The sequence below is a fragment of the Puntigrus tetrazona genome, chromosome 4 (genome assembly GCF_018831695.1).
Source record: "Puntigrus tetrazona isolate hp1 chromosome 4, ASM1883169v1, whole genome shotgun sequence".
Classification (NCBI taxonomy): domain Eukaryota; kingdom Metazoa; phylum Chordata; class Actinopteri; order Cypriniformes; family Cyprinidae; genus Puntigrus; species Puntigrus tetrazona.
This window is the reverse complement of record NC_056702.1, coordinates 6415236-6431695: the sequence shown is the minus strand read 5'-3', so window position 1 is coordinate 6431695 and position 16460 is coordinate 6415236. Positions and strand designations below refer to the sequence as shown.

General features: G+C 35.8%; 1 protein-coding gene across 9 annotated transcripts in view; it reads left to right on the top strand.

Annotated features, from left to right (window-relative positions):
- The window catches only part of grip1 (glutamate receptor interacting protein 1), a 226115-nt gene that overhangs the window by 196186 nt on the left and 13469 nt on the right, over positions 1-16460 (top strand). For 6 of the 9 annotated variants that reach the window (XM_043236763.1, XM_043236757.1, XM_043236758.1 and 3 more), the window contains exons 15-19: positions 6313-6382; positions 8698-8843; positions 12525-12729; positions 13015-13154; positions 14010-14195. In XM_043236763.1, the coding sequence (XP_043092698.1) occupies positions 6313-6382; positions 8698-8843; positions 12525-12729; positions 13015-13154; positions 14010-14195 (747 nt within the window). The remainder of the gene's footprint in view (positions 1-6312; positions 6383-8697; positions 8844-12524; positions 12730-13014; positions 13155-14009; positions 14196-16460) is intronic. The other 3 variants (XM_043236760.1, XM_043236766.1, XM_043236765.1) reach the window with 1 other exon arrangement.

Sequence of the window (16460 nt, the reverse complement as noted above, 5' to 3'; positions counted from 1 at the left end):
TTATATATTATCTCTCATTTATTGCAATTGTAGATTTAATTGCTAGGCACAGACTGTAGGTCACAGTGGCTGCGCCCAGAACTGAAGGCACTTTCAGTGTATTGCTCTGTTGTGTGAAGTCTTTTTGTATATGAAGGTCTCCAGGGGCACTGAAACGTCACATATAATGAACTGTAATGAGTTCCAGTGTGCTTTAGGGATAACCAAAAAATAAAAATATTACTACAGTACTCAGAGGAAAGGACAAAAAAAGAGAAAATTGTTATAATCTCTTCTTTCAATCGCTCTATCAAATTTAATTTGCATTTCTCAGCCATTTGCTGAACTATTATAGGCTTCCAATGTCTTCCTGGCAGTATCAGTACTGTTATAATTTTTATTGATGTTTCAAATTAGCTCTTAGATTTTTAGCTTTCATTTCAAATGCATGTAATGTGCATTTTTTCATGTAAAATAATTATAAATATTTTATTTCTAGTTTTATTTCAGTTACCAATTTCAGTACTTCATCTTAAGGCCATTGAAGTGAAGGCAACGTTTCAAAAAAAAAAATTGTAGTTTTTTAATCTAATATTTCTATTTCATTTCAGCATTATTCCAATTAAAAAAAAGTTGTTTTTATTAATAGTTTTCAATTAATAATAAAAATGCTACCTTTGCTGCCTGAGAAGCCTTTTTTGACAGTCAGATGCTGCTAGTGTCTGAGTTTCTGGAGAAAGATGCATTGTGGGCATTTAAAGCGCTGAACTTAGTATCCTGCCTTTCAGCTACAGATACTTATATATCGGTTTTACACGACACATTTGACTTTTAGCATTTTTATCTCCTCTGTCCTCCCTTACTTACCCACTTACCCACCATCATTATTCCCTTCTTTTTCTAGAGATACCGTGTCTAATCTCCTATTGTGTCATTCATTTACCATCACCTGACTCTTTGAAAAGGTAGTAATAGATGGATCTGCCTGTGAATTCAATCTGTTTTCCGCCTGCAGTCAGGGGCTCTGCAGAGCTCGCTTCGTAAACCCCACGCTCCAAACGCTCGAAGCATTGCCAGCTGCTTCATCAATGCCCGCCCGCATTGTCAAGCCAGAATGATTCATCACCTCATCCCAGCTCGGTTTTGTGACATTGACTGTTTTCCCCATTACAGCAATATGATACGAACTTTCTGTTATTAGCCAGTAAGCGTCTTCGTGAAGCACAATGGTGGACCCCCATGCAACAACCCAGCAGTAATTGCTTCTCTCTGAAGCTGAGGAGTTGTTTACCTCCAAAGCAATTTTGCCCGTCGCCCTCCACACTTTCTAAATGAAAGTATTTATTATCTTGCTGGTCGTGTACAAGTCCCTGAATTTGTTACTAATTTGATGTGGCAAGTTTTCCCAGGATTGGTTAAGTAGATATGCACAGGCCAAAGATAATAGCAAACGCTTCCCAGTAAAGTTTCTTTGTGGTTTTTACAGCTGTCTGAACTTCCTTAATGAACCAGACGAACTATTGTGCCCGTGTTAACATATTGCTGTAACTGCTTTTCAGATCATTAAAAATTCCCTGAACTGTTGGTTTCGCATCCCACTGCATCTTCTCAAAAACTCATTGATATCAATAAATTTAATAGCTGAACTGAAAGAGAAAATTAGTTTTGATTTACCTTGTTTCAAAATGGTGTTTATTTCTTCTATATAAGATGAAAAGAGAAATTAAGAAGAATGATGGCTCTTTTAACATGCGGTTAAAGTGAATAGTGAGTGGAGCTTTCAAGATTAAAAACCCTGCAATAGTGCCATTAAAGTATAGTAAATGGTCTGTATAATATAGAAACTGTATAGTAGCTTTGTGTGAGGAACTTCAAGATGTTATTCAGTAACACCACATTCTCAAGTGAACTTTTCACTCAAAAGCCAGCGAGTCTTTTCGTGTCAAAGAGTCTTTCGTTAAAAGAATCATATCAATTCAATTTATGAGCAAATGAGTCAGGGTGATATAGTAAACTGGATAATAAATCTAAATGTTCACTAAAAAGATTAATAACACTGGTAAATGAATCAAATAAATGACTAAAGAGTGAATCCACAGATTCGATGAATGATTCATTCACAAATTAGACATGTCTTCAGAAAACCTAAAATACAGTGGCCAAGTCTCTTTATGGTGTTTTCAAATCCTCAAAATCTTGTCACCTACATTCATAGTTATTACATTCATAAAAATGTTCTTTTGTATTTTACAGAAAAAAAGAAAGTTTAATTATGAAATTATTGGCTGAACTACCCCTTTAAGAGTCAAAGATCATGGAGTTTTCACTCTTGTTTTTAACTAAAGACGACAGAGTACTGGAGGAAATTTCATTCTTTTAAAGCAATATTTTATATATATATATATATATATATATATATATATATAGGCTCTGATAAATTTGCTCATTTATGCCTCCACTCCACTTATGGCTCAGGGCCAGCAGGATGTCTGAGAAAGTCAACTTTTATGGTCCGGAATGAGAGAGAAAGAGAGATGTAGTAGGCTGTCCTATCCACATGTCAATTTATGTATATGGGCTTTGCTGAGCTCTTGTGGCCTTCCTGAGCAGTTTAATGGCTTTCTGCTTTGTGCCTCTGCGGGGCCCGTATTTCACAGGTGCTAATAAAGCCATAGTGGGACACGTTTATAGATGTCTTGTTTACTTCTCCTTAAAGATTACCTTGTCTTATTCTCCCGGTGGCATCTCGTTTGCCGGGGACTGGAAAATAAAAAACGATGTACAGTTTGTTTTCAGTCTTATTTGTAATACTGTAATTACATGCAACTTGAAATCCAAATTCACAGGAAATGGATTTGAAATCTTTTTGTGTCATATTTGGCTGCTTGGACTACAGATTTGGCTTAAATGAACCAATAAAATTGACTTTTATAGACCAACAAAACAATGTTTATTCTGAAGGACGGAAAAGGTCAGATCAGGTGACGCACATAGCAAGTGTTAAGTTCATGCAATTGTTTCAGTTTGACCCTTAGCTTGTGTTAAGATTGGCATTCACATGGCTAGACCAATATGAGCAGGCAAAGTGCAGAGACTGTGAATGAGCCACGCTGTTTATCACGGTTAGGCCAAATAGCAGTGCAAGCAAAAGGAGGAAACTGTGACAAATCAGCTACCAACGGCAACCACAGCAGTGCCAGCAGGAAGCAGACAGAAGATGGCTGTGCTCTTCCATGCTGAATGTCATAACGTAGCTCGTCTGACAAATAAGAATCATCTTGTTGCTTGATTTCCAAAACATACTATCAAGCTGTTTATGTAAGAAGTCATTTTTACCCCTTTTTTTCGCTCTGGATGCTTGCTATGAAATTCATCAGAGCTTCAGCCGAGTTGAAAGGATGTGCTTTGATGTGCTCCATCTGAAGGTGACATCACACCGCTGTAATGCAGCATATGCTGAGGTGCCTTTAAGGTCAGCGCACATGCGCTCTCTTTGAGAAGAGCAGAAAACATGATTATTTCTACGGTCCAAGAACTCACTAACATTTGGAGATTGAATTGTCAGATACATCTCAGGACCTGTGTTGCTGACACTGACAATTTGCTCTCAGATAGCTTGTTCAAACCTAGCTCGCTCTGATTGGCATCCTTAAAGCAATTTCTTTCCTCTTTTAGAGTGCTGCAGTCTGTACCATTGAGATTGAATGTTTGACCTTTCTCCATTGAGTTATCGTGTACTTCATTTTCTCTCTTAACAGACAAACCACTCTGACTTGAAAGCGGAAATTAAGTAGCTGTAATATGAGTCTTTCAGGGTATATTAGCTAAATAAAGAAACATTACAGTAAAAAGGCATTAGAGAGGGTTTTTCCCATCATACTATATATAGTCCCGCTTCAATAAATTCCTTGTTAAAATATGCATTTGTATTATAAATATGCAATTTTATCATTATGATTGCACATTTCAAATGCATTATAATATTTTTTTTAATTTTCACTGAAAATTGTAAAACATTCTCTTTTTCTAATTATTTATTTATTTACAGATGAAAAGGCAATAGAGAGATTTTTCCCCTTACAATATATAGCCCTAGTTACATATTTGTCTGGCAGGTTTTTTTAATTATTAAAAAGGTGTGTGTGTGTTTGTGGGTGTAATAACTCACAACCTAATATAAGAAAAAAAAACTGATAAAGATTTTATCTTTGTTGAAAATACAAAGAAAACATTTAATCTCTATATATAGAGAGCAAGAAAGAGAGAGATAGAAAGTAGAAAAAAAACAAAGCTTTTGAAAATATATTCTTCCTGTTTATTTCTCTTTTATTTAATTACAGGTGAAAAGGCATTAGAAAGGGGTTTTCTCCTTAATATACAGCTACTGTTATGCAGTATATCAATATTTAATCTTTGTTGGAAATACAAAAATGTATGAAAACAGTTATATATTTTGTCTTAGAGAGAGTGTTTTTTTAATGTGTATATCTATTTTGTGTGTGTGTGTGTGTGTATTATATATATAAATTCCATCATAAACATTCCATCAAGATTAGATATTCCATCATATTAATCAAGTTCTCAAGTTATCAAGCTGTTCTGTCAGCTGGAGCTAGCAGGGTTGTTCTCTAACCATAACAACCCATCACAGAAAACCGCTGGGACTGTCTGTCCGACACAGACACATGCCTGGCATCTCAATGCATAAAGCTTAAAGAACAGAGCCCCATAGGGCAGCACAGGACAATTCCCCATCACTGGCAGGCTGCACGGAGCATCACAACTGATGATGATTAAGCTGTACCACCATCTGGAAGGCATATTAGTTAGAAAAGTGAGCTGGATTAACAAAAGAGTTTATTTTTCTTATTCGAAGTGAAAAAGACACGACCTTCCAGTCTGTCTGCGATCCATTAAGCAAGCATGAATCACCCTGAGCTCTGACTGAGGGTGAAAAATGCTCCGACGCGTCACTCGAAGTTTGATATCGCACCTCCAGATGCTCCTGGTGGGCTTGGGACCATATGACATGTGATTATGCACTCACATCTGTCTCCTGTGCTCCACAATATGACTAAAGCTGCTAAAAAGGTCTATTTCACACTGATGTAATGGCTGTGGTCCAAATCCTAGAGAGCTGGCAGCATTTTAGGCCCATTTATACTATTATATATTTAATAGTTTATATGTTATGAATGGTGTGACAACTGAGTAAGGGATCCAAATGCGAGCTTTATTAAAGAGCGTAGTCGAAACAGACAGGATAAATACCAGCAAACAACTACATCCATGGCAAGACAAAAGAGTAATACAAATAACAGAAGAAGGTCAGCTCAGGAAGAAAACAATCACAAATCAAGGAAAACGGTCCAGAGTCAAAAAACAAACACACGGAAAACAAAGATGTTGTTGGAATTGTCCGCTAACAGCAAGGACACGGCACAATTACAGTGCTTGAGAGTGTCCGACTTCAAATAGTCATCCTAATTGCAAACAGGCTGTAATCAGGTCCTAGGGAAATGTCCGGAAAAGAAATGGTACTCCAGTTTTGAAGATTCAGACTAGAAAATAGTTAAATATTGGTAATCAAATCCTATTTATATCGAATAAGAATTTCTACTAGAATTTCTCTTTATACCCATTGAATATTGCATTGAATGATGGGGGCTTTAGAGTCAAAATGGCTAAAAACATTGATTCTAGACTTCCGTAGTGGGGAAAAAAGAACAACTTAATCCAAAGCCTAAGCTTATTTGCTGGTCTTAGCTTGTCAGACTGGTCGGTTGGCTGGTTTTAATGGATTTTTAAACCCACTAAGCCAAGCAAACCATCTTGGTTAAAAATTAGTTCTTTTCTTTATGGTTAGAGACTGTCATATATATATATATATATATATATATAGTTTGCTGTATGACTGTCGTCCACCTGGCTGTGGAAAATTGTTCGTATCTGTTGTCAGTCATTCAGAGAGACATCTTTTGCAGTGTCATCATGTCATTTTCTGAGCTGTAAAAATGTAAAATAGGCAACAAAACCATCAGTTCTGACTTGACTGGACTGACAAGTACTTGTTCATGCTACTAAAAGTAACTAGCTCTGGTGCTGAAAGGTACTACAAGTCGATACAAAGCTCTTGCTGTGTCATCAGATTTTCTCTCTCCATGTTTAAACACACTTTTGCCATCAAGGCGGACCCTTAAAAGTATTGTACCTTAACAAAAACTTCTAAGCTGTTAACTAAGAATGATTCAGACTTGGGTAATCAGCAGTGTTGCCTACATAAAATGACTGAGGTTTTGCCATTAAACAAGTTTGATTGTTCTCTCTTCACAGCTCCTTCCAGTAGGAAGCCCGGAGATGCACTCATCATCTCTGACATAAAGAAAGGCAGCGTGGCGCACAGGTACCGCCTTAAATCATTGTCTTGCACCAATCTTTTTTAAAATGTACTCTTAAATTCTATAGAAACGCTAATCTCCCGCATAATAACTTGGTATTAACACCCGCATCTCATGCTTTGCTATATTAAAGAAAAATACATAATAGATGTTCACATTTTCTACCCAAGTGCACAATGTTTCACTCAATGTAGCACAAACAAAAAGACTCATTTTGACTCAGAAAAATATACAAAACTTATGATAAAATACAAAAAAGACAGTTGAGCAGTTTTGAAAGTTATTGTGCTTGCCTAACATTACTTATTTTTGTATGGTTTATATGTTTTGAAAATTTGGGTATAGTACTTTTTTCCCCAAGAAATTGATACTTTTGCCACAGAAGAACATTTATGTCTAAATGGTTTTATAAAGAACCTTTAACATCTGAAGAACCTTTCTGTTTCACAAAAGGTTCTTTGTGGTGAAAGAAGGTTCTTAAGGTTATAAAAAGGTTAGGAAGAAATGGTTCTTTAAGGGTCCTTTGACAGAATGGTTCATAGTGGAACCAAAAATGGTTCTTCTATGGCATCGTTCTAAAGAACCTTTTAAGCACCTTTATTTTTAAGAGTAAATGATGCATTAAATGAATTTGAAAGTCACAGTAAAAGACATTTTATGTTACAGAAGATGTATATTTTAAATAAAAGCAGTTATTTTGAGCTTTATATTCATCAAAGATAATTTTTTGGAGAGAGAAATCCACAAAAACAGGACAACTTTCAACATGTATAATAATAAGCACCAAATCAGCATATTAGAATGATTTCTGAAGGATCATGGGACACTGAAGACTGGAATAATAGCTGCTGAAACTTCAGCTTGGCACACACTCATCCAAATCAGCACTTCACCCGTGCCTTAAATAGCATCGACTAGACCCAAATGGCGAATGTAATGACATCTGCGCACAGAATTGAGCATGACTATGAGCGTATGCTATCTGCACCGACCTGCGAAAGACTACTTATGCATATAAATGCTAATTTTCTCCCGGCTATAGAGGAGAGCTTCTGATTGAGTGCGTCTGGGAGAACGCGTTACCCTCCATATTGACATAAATCTCAGCGGCTGCCCTGAGGAAAGGTGTAGAGTGCTGTTTGACTGCATTGTTGTTGATTGTGAGGTCTATATGGGGCTGTTTGCAGTAAAATCTAATCTAGCTCTACTGACTAGCTTAAGTTTCTTTTCACTCATAGCTTAAGGTACAGTGCTGTGTAGGAGTTTTAGGTAAGTTTTTTCATCTATTTGAAAGAAATCACTTTTTTAATATTGTGAAATATTACAATTTATATATTTTAATATCTTTTAAATGATTAATAATTTTTCATATTTCATTACTCCAGGCTTCAATGTCACATGGTCCTGAAGAAATCATATGCCTATGTAATGCTCAATAAACATTTCTCATTAATAACAAAGAGTTCATATTGGTTTTCAGTGTTCTTCAATAAATAGAAAGTTCAAAAGAATGCATGTAGCATTTATTTACCTTCACTTATGACCAGTTTTTCAAAAAATAATTTGTTAAAAACATTTCTTTCTCAAGGTCAACTTTAATTTCGAACAAATGTAACAGCTGAAAAAAAAATTCTCCATGGTAATAGATAGGTTGTTGGGGGAGGCTGTATACCGGTATAATTACTTTCTCTCAGCACACATACTCTAATTTCCCATGCTTTTACATAATAGAACATATGTTTACTTGATAATTATGCAAGGAGGATAGAGAATTGGGTTATGAACCTCTGTGTACACAGTGTAGTGGTTAAATAACAGTCTGTCCATCACTGTATTTAGACGCCTATGTTATATGGCCTTGGCTTTCGCATCTTGCTCTCCTCTTTTTCAGCTCTATTAAAAGAGCCTAAAAATAAGTGAGCCATTTAATATGATGAAGTGGTGGAATAATTGTGAATTCAGGCTGGATTACATCTCAGTGTCTAATCTGAATATACTAGAATGGCACACAATTATGGATAAAAGTCGGCTGTTGTTTTTTTTTTTTTGCGGTTCGGATCTACCTCAGTGCCTCTGGCTGCTCTTTACTCTGTACCGTGGTCAATACACTGAATAATGGATGTGTTTTCTTGCAGAATGTGAGCTCAGACTACAACGAAATGAGTGTAAATATCTGCGTAAGAGAGAAAATGACCTTTCCTTCAAAACATCACAAGACGAAATGGAGATGTGATGCATGGTTGAGGAAATGTTTGTTTAAAATATCAGACAAATTTGTACTTTTAACTGTTTTTTTTTTCTTTCTTGTCCTCTTTTAAAGGACGGGCACCCTGGAGTTGGGGGATAAGCTTTTGGCAATAGACAACATCCGTCTGGACAACTGCTCCATGGAGGATGCCGTTCAAATCCTGCAGCAGTGCGAAGACCTGGTTAAACTCAAGATCCGCAAGGACGAGGACAACTCAGGTACCTCTGAGCCTCTGCAACTACGAACCCCACACGGATGCAAATTAACACTAAAAGCCCCCATGTGCAGATAGAAAACCTCAGCAAAGATGTCTAATGCAAACGTTTGTTTGCCAGGATCAAGATAAAGAATAAGCTATTAGGACCTGACTGATTAGCTTACTCTAATGTAATCTGGTTTCAAAGATACAGCAAGGACAGAAAAAGGACGAGATGAGGAAAAAACAAAACAAAACATGGCAGCATTATTGATACGTGTGAATCCCTCAAAGACAGAAAAAGATGTATGAAAGCTAGGCAATATAGAGAAAATTATATTTAGATATTTTCCACCTGACATGAGTATACAATTGCGTACATTTATATGAATAATATATTATGTGTTAATATAGTATTTGTATAATAAAATAATCTTGTGTACATTTATATATAAAATAATATATTTCAAATATTTAAAAAAATTATATTTGAATATTTATATTATAAAAATTATGATTAGTTGACATAAAAATTGGATTGTGTCCTATGGCGTCATAGCAAAATTGTAGGGGGAAATAATCACTAGTAGCAAAAGAAAATTGTGTTTCGCATGAGAGAGGTTTATCTTCAGTGTTTTAAAGATACAATGGACACATTGATACGTCAACTACCCAAATACATGTATATAGAGAGAGAGAGAGAGAAATGGAGATTCATGAACATTTTTGATTGAACAAACTGTTGAATCAGTTGAATAATGAGTTGGTTAATTGAACTGGACAACTTCAAATGTTTCACGGAAATGAACTGATCTCACCAGCTCTTCCTCATTTTAAATCTGAGATAGGATAGACAGACGATCAGTCTTTTCAATCTGATATTTGCAAATCGTGAGACAAGGACAGATTGGGAAATTAGTTTAATGACACGCTCTTTAAAGAACTTAATGGAGAGTTAAAAGCACATTAAAAACATCATGATATACAGAGTGTGGCTTAAAGGTTAGGGTTAGGATAGTGCTTTGGAAATATGACTGACAGTCAAATTGAACATAAAAGTTTGATTTTACAAGAAGCTGAGATATTGAGATCACATGGTCAACTAATTCTACCCATTTATGGGTCAAGGCTGTTGTTGCACATGTTTGTTCACAGAATAAATTAATCATAGCTTTATATCTCCTGAAAAATCATGAATATACTCAACCAATCTAATATAGTGCGTAGCTACTGCTTGATATTCTTTAAACAGATTGAAGTATGAAGTTTCTTCTTTATACAGAGATAGCTCATTAAAATGTCAAACTTGTGTCATCCTAAACTCAACTGACTTGAAGCACAACTAGCTCCTATTTCAAGTCGTTGATACTGTGAGGGTTTGAAATGGCTCTGCTGCTGGAAATGTCACAGTGAGATCTTTATTATCTCCAAAAGACCTTCTGGTAAACCTTTCACTTCTTCTGCCGGGCTACAATGACGTACACATCTCCCCTCGCTCCCGCAACCTCACAATTCATCCTTAACACTATTAGCATTGTGCACATAGAAGAAAATGAGGTTTAATCGCTCCAATTTAATGCTCGTTTGGTTCAATTATCCGATTAGAAACCCTTGGAGCCCTCATCCAGCTTTCTCCAAAGCGTTTCACCCACAATCCTTTGCTACAGAGGCGTTATGCTCACACTACAAAGCAGAACTGCGAATCACTTTTATTTGGCATTCATATTTCATCCAGGACATCTATTGTGTCAATGAAATGGCACCTTGTGTGTTTCAGTTCCTCGCGTCCAAAGCCAGAGGCTCGTTTAGATCTTTCTCGCTGGGAACATTAAGGTCGACATTCATTTTTTACAAGGCCTTTTTTAGAGCTGTGACAACAAATCATCAGTCTGAGAGAGGCCGTGCTGACTGGCGTGCTAAATGGGGGTAATTTCCCTCCCATCTTTCCATTAGTCCATCGTCAAAAAAAAACAAAGGCGTAATGAGCCGACCTCGTGTTAACGAACATCCCCAGACCCCCAGCGTATACAGACACACACACACAAACATATACAGAGCTGCTGCGATCTGACGTATATCAGTGGTTCATTAGGATCTGAATGCGGGTGGGCGATGACAACGATTGCCCTGAGGATCTGCCAGTTTTCCTCTATTTTTCTATCTCTCTTTAGCGCATTTCCATGTTAAAAGGGGCAGGTTGACCTCTTAATTGATGTTGAGAAATATGAATCAGCACAAATATTTTATAGAACACTTTAAAGTGGATTTCACTGTTGCCGTAGTCACGTCTGTTTGCTGAGCTCATGCAAAATGAGTTCAGTCTCATAATTAATTTACATTATGATTCCTGTACCTCAGCTGGCACGAGAATCCCCCTGAGGACGCACATACTGATATAATACAGAGCTTGAATGCACTTAGTCACTTTGGGCAAAATGAAATGTCTGACATCTGACATTTAGTTTTTTGAAATGCGTTGTGGGTCCAGGATATGGAGGTTTTGTTCTGCTTTGGATGATAACGTGTGATTTGTAGAGGTAGGTGCAGTATCCATTTTTGAAATGGATCACAGAGCCAATATCCCATTTTTTTGTATTATGCATGTGAATATCTCCATTTTGCCAATCCCTTGTATTTTCCGTTTCTCATTTTTTGCTTTTTTTTGTAGATGCGCCACTTCTATTATCTTCCATCATTCTTTTCTCCAATTGCCTTTACTTCCTTTCCCATTCTCTCCACCATTACTTTCTAGTTTATTGCTTTTTATAAGCATAATCAGTTGTTTATCTCTCATTTTTTTTTTTTTTTTTAGGGTTGTCAATCAGTTAAGCAATTTTCATCAGATTACATGTGCCGATTATTCAAATGAAATATAATTCAATATTTATAACAACAACAATTTATGACGAATACAGCAACCCCCCCTCCCCAATCCAAAAGGGGACGCCTGCAGCAATGCAACGCTGTTTGATAACCACCAACAGAAGAAGAGAGAATGCATACTTGAAAAAAAAAATCCCGTAGACAGTGACCATGCACTGATTCTCAACGTGTCTCTCACACAGACTGACAAAGGAGTATACTTTACAGCAGAATCAACTTTAAATACTCAGTGTCTTAATAATAAGGCATAACTGTCTAATGGTCTGGTTTGATAAATTGTGCTTTTATAAAATATCGCCTTCTGCCTTTTTAGTTTTAGTTGGGTTTTTTCCCTGTTGTTTGAAAATCATATCGAACCGTGACATCTGTGTATCGCACCATCCTTAATATATACGAAACTGTAATATTATTTAAAATAATATTATAATACATAATTCATTTAATAAATTATCTTCAGCGAGTTAAACTATTTTTATTGCGATTCTAAATCTAAATTATCCGAAAGAAATGTATATATTTCCATGGATATACATTACAAAACCTTTACTATTATAATTATTATTATTAAAAATAAATAACAACATAGCTGATGGCATGTTAAGGTAGTTGCTTAGCAAATGTTGGATTAAATTGACATTTCTTTTTTTTTTTTTTTTACATCCCATTACATTTTTTTTCCAATTCCTTTTATGTTTTCTCTTCACACATATCTCTTATTTTGTGGTCAATCCTCCTTCATCCTCCCTACCCCCTCCTTACCTCCTCTCTCTGTCCGGTGTTGTGAGGGGTGTCTTCGCTCTGCTCTCTGCCCCTCTGTGAGGTATCCTACGTGATGGCAGTGTTGATAGGGACGCCCGTGTGCTGTTGGCCTGTGTTGCAGACGAGCAGGAGAGCTCTGGCGCCATCATTTACACTGTGGAGCTGAAACGCTATGGCGGGCCGCTGGGCATCACTATCTCGGGCACCGAGGAGCCCTTCGACCCCATCATCATCTCTAGCCTCACTAAAGGTGGCCTGGCCGAGAGGTATGGCGCTATTCATATCTTCAAGCCTGTCAAAAGTTAGGAAATATGACATTTAAGAAGCTTTTTATAAAAAATGCTGAATGTGTCAATGTATTACCTGCAGATAACATTATAGATTAATTCAATTAAGTGTTTTAATCTATGAAAAGCCCTAGGTAATTTCAATTAAATCTTTTTAATTAAATGTTTTTCAATTACAAAAAAGGAAACGGGAGAAGAAAACCTTTTAAATGATGCATTGCCGTTGCCCTTTAAGAGTTATTTGGTGTGCTCTTGTCTCCACAGGACCGGTGCCATCCACATTGGTGATCGCATCCTGGCCATTAACAGCAACAGTCTGAAGGGCAAACCTCTCAGTGAGGCCATCCACCTGCTGCAGATGGCAGGAGAGTCCGTTACACTGAAGATCAAGAAGCAGGGAGAATGTGAGTGCTCACTTTATTTACACACTACAGGTCAAAACTCTCTTCTCATAAAACAAAAACATTACAAGTTGAAGGCTTGTCCTAATTTTGTATACAAATGTCCCATGTTTATTTTGCTCTCTAACTCTAGAAATATCTGTTCTTATTCTATTTTATCTGTCTTCTTTTTACACACCCATGACCCTCTATTAACTGTATATTTATTCTCTGACTTAGTTTCTCGTTAAAAAGTTTTTTCTATATTCTATCCACTTCCTTTCTTTAAAAAAAAAAAAAGAAAGAAAAACTTGCTACGTGTGTTGCATTAGGACTGAGACTAGTCATAGTGCCTACATGTTTTTGTTGGCTTTGATCGCTTTTATTGTCCTCATTTGTAAGTCGTTTTGGATAAAAGTGTCTATTAAAAGACTAAAATGTAAATGTAAAGCCAAATTGTGCCTATGTATGAATCTCCTTACAAAATAACGGTTTTATTATTTGTATTTAAAAAAAAATCAAAAATCAAAAACATTATTGTCTCATTATATTTCCAAAATTCTTTCACTCTTATTGTCTCTGTCGCTCTTTCTCTCAACAATTAACTCCCACAGTACTGTACATCTCGGTAGCTCTAAAAAGCAATAAAGCCGCCTAGCCGAGAGTCATTAAAGCCTAAGGTCTAATTAGTTTTGTCTCCATCTATCATATACTGTGGACTGACAGCAGACGAGGTAAAGTTCCTTATCCAAGAATAAAAGATCAAATGAGCACTGATTTGTGGGCCCAATATCCCGTAAAGTCTGGATCTCTTTGGTCTATTGACTGTGATCAGTGGGCTGAGTCAATCATTGTCTCTTTATTTCTTTCTTTCTATAGTGGCAAGCCCGAAGCAGCCCTCAGTAACGGGGCGTTTGAATGATCTGAGCGATATGGAGGATGACGGTCAGGCTGGGCAGAAACCCGGTAAACTCTCAGACATCTATTCCACTACCATTCCTAGTGTGGACAGTGCAGTGGAATCATGGGACGGCTCCGCCATTGACGCCACCTTCAGCACCCAAGGTAAATTTGAGTGTGACTGGTTTTACAACTTTTTACAAAATGCAATTAGCGTTTCTACCGCTCAGGTTTTGAATAAGCTTTATCAGAGTAAATAAGTCTCAGGACCCCCTAGGCAAACATTTGATTGGAGCTACAACAACATGAAACCAAAAATTACTTCTGTTATAAAATTGTGTTTAAAATTACATTTATAACCAGCAGGCATTTCGATTTCTAATTGCAAACAAAGTGACAAATGGTCAGTGACAAGCAAGAGTCAAAATTGGGTTCTAGTTATTTTGGCAGAGAAATGTTCCCAGCAGGCTCTAGCCAAAGAAAAACATTGTCACGATAACTTTAAAAGAATACTTCATTCAAAAATGTATTTTTTCGCATCAATTACTCATGCCATTATGTTTTTGTTCTTCCAGAAGACAGGAAAAAGCTTTAGTGAAAATGTTTGTAAAAATGGAGCTGCAAAAATTCATCATAACGCTCTTATCTCATTGGCACCTGGATATGTATTCAAATGAAGCACATAATGATGATTTGAATGTTTGCAAACGCAAATGAGATTTTGGATCATACGACTAAGGAAAACATATTATTTTAAGTTGTGCAATCACTTATCTGGTGCTTTTAAGACTTTTTTTTGTGCTTTTTGGAGCTTAACAGTCCTACAAAATTTCTCTTGTTCAACTGAAAAACAAGACAATTGTTTTGGAATTACATCAGACTGTTAGATATATTTTTTAGGGATGATAAGATTCACTGTTTCGCATCGGCGCTTTAGCAAAAGTTAACGATGTGATACATTCCTTTAGACACAAGCTGTGCAGCGATGCATCACTTGTAACACATTTGCTTCTGTAAAAACCAATTCTTTTATGGTGCTTTTTGATAACATAATGACATGAGAGTGAATAAATAATGACAGAATTTGTCCGTTTATTATCACAGTGACGCACAATACGGCATTTTTTTTTAACCTGGTATGGGTTCCTCACGGTCACCATGGTTACACCACCTGTTCTCTCACTTTAGCTAGAGCACCAACAGTGTTGGTCCCGATGCATCCTGGGGGTTCTGATGAGTCCCAGCAGGTCTAACGTAGGTTTAATTGAGTTTTCCGTTCTCTTTGGACCTGCAGATATGTATTTACTCAAGTAATTATTTGGAGTAATATGCAGTGGGATACGTGTCTTTTATTAGGCCAGCTGGTGGTACAGTGCTGGGGCTAATATGAAAGAATGCATTATTTTACTAAGTGGAAAATGAGTCCTAATGAGCACTGGGATACACATGGCCATTTGGATAACTCTCTAGTAATGCGTTTGAATTGCAGTCAGCTCTCCTGACACTAAGGCCTCCTGGTCAAAACTAATCGCAATCATTGCTTGCTCTGAGAATGCCAAGTAGGCACATCACACATTTGAATGTTTAATTCAGAGAAATGCTTCCTATTCATTTATGAATAATACATATAAGCATTACTCCCACTTTTACCCGTGTATACGCATATCAGTGAAAATAACTGCTGAAATAACAGTTTGTTAATTGAATCTCAAGGTTTAATTATCTACAAACAAACGCAAGTATGCAAGGAGTAAGATTTCCTCACCATAATTTTCTGTTAATTCTGCTTTGTAGATAATTTCACTTTTAGGCATGCTTTTTGAAAATGTACACTGTATATGTGTAATATATATATATATATATATATATATATATATATATATATATATATATATATATATATATATATATATATATATATATATATATATGCTATCAAATTATGAATCACATCCATAATAAAAGTTTACATAATATACGTGTGCTGTTTATATTTATGTATAGAAATACACACACATATGCACATATATATATATTTTTAATTTACTGTTTATATTAAACAATTCTTTAATATAAATAATATAGAAATGTATTCTTTTGTAGTTGTTCAAACATTAAGAATGTTGTGTGTACACATTAAAATTGTAAATTAAGTGATTTTAGTGTTTTTTTATTTTATCTAAATGCATTGGATATATATATATTTTTTTTTTTTTTTTTTTGTTTTAATGTGATTTTGTTTCAACTAATTTTAGATAAACTGAATTTTATTATTATTATAAATTGTGATTTTTATCTACAGAAATGATAATAAAAATAAATATTAATATTTAGTTGTTTTTTTCTATTTAAAAATATATTTTGTAATGGTAACAACAGTGAATGAGCAATCACTATTCTTTTTGGAAATGCAAATGTAAACATGAATAT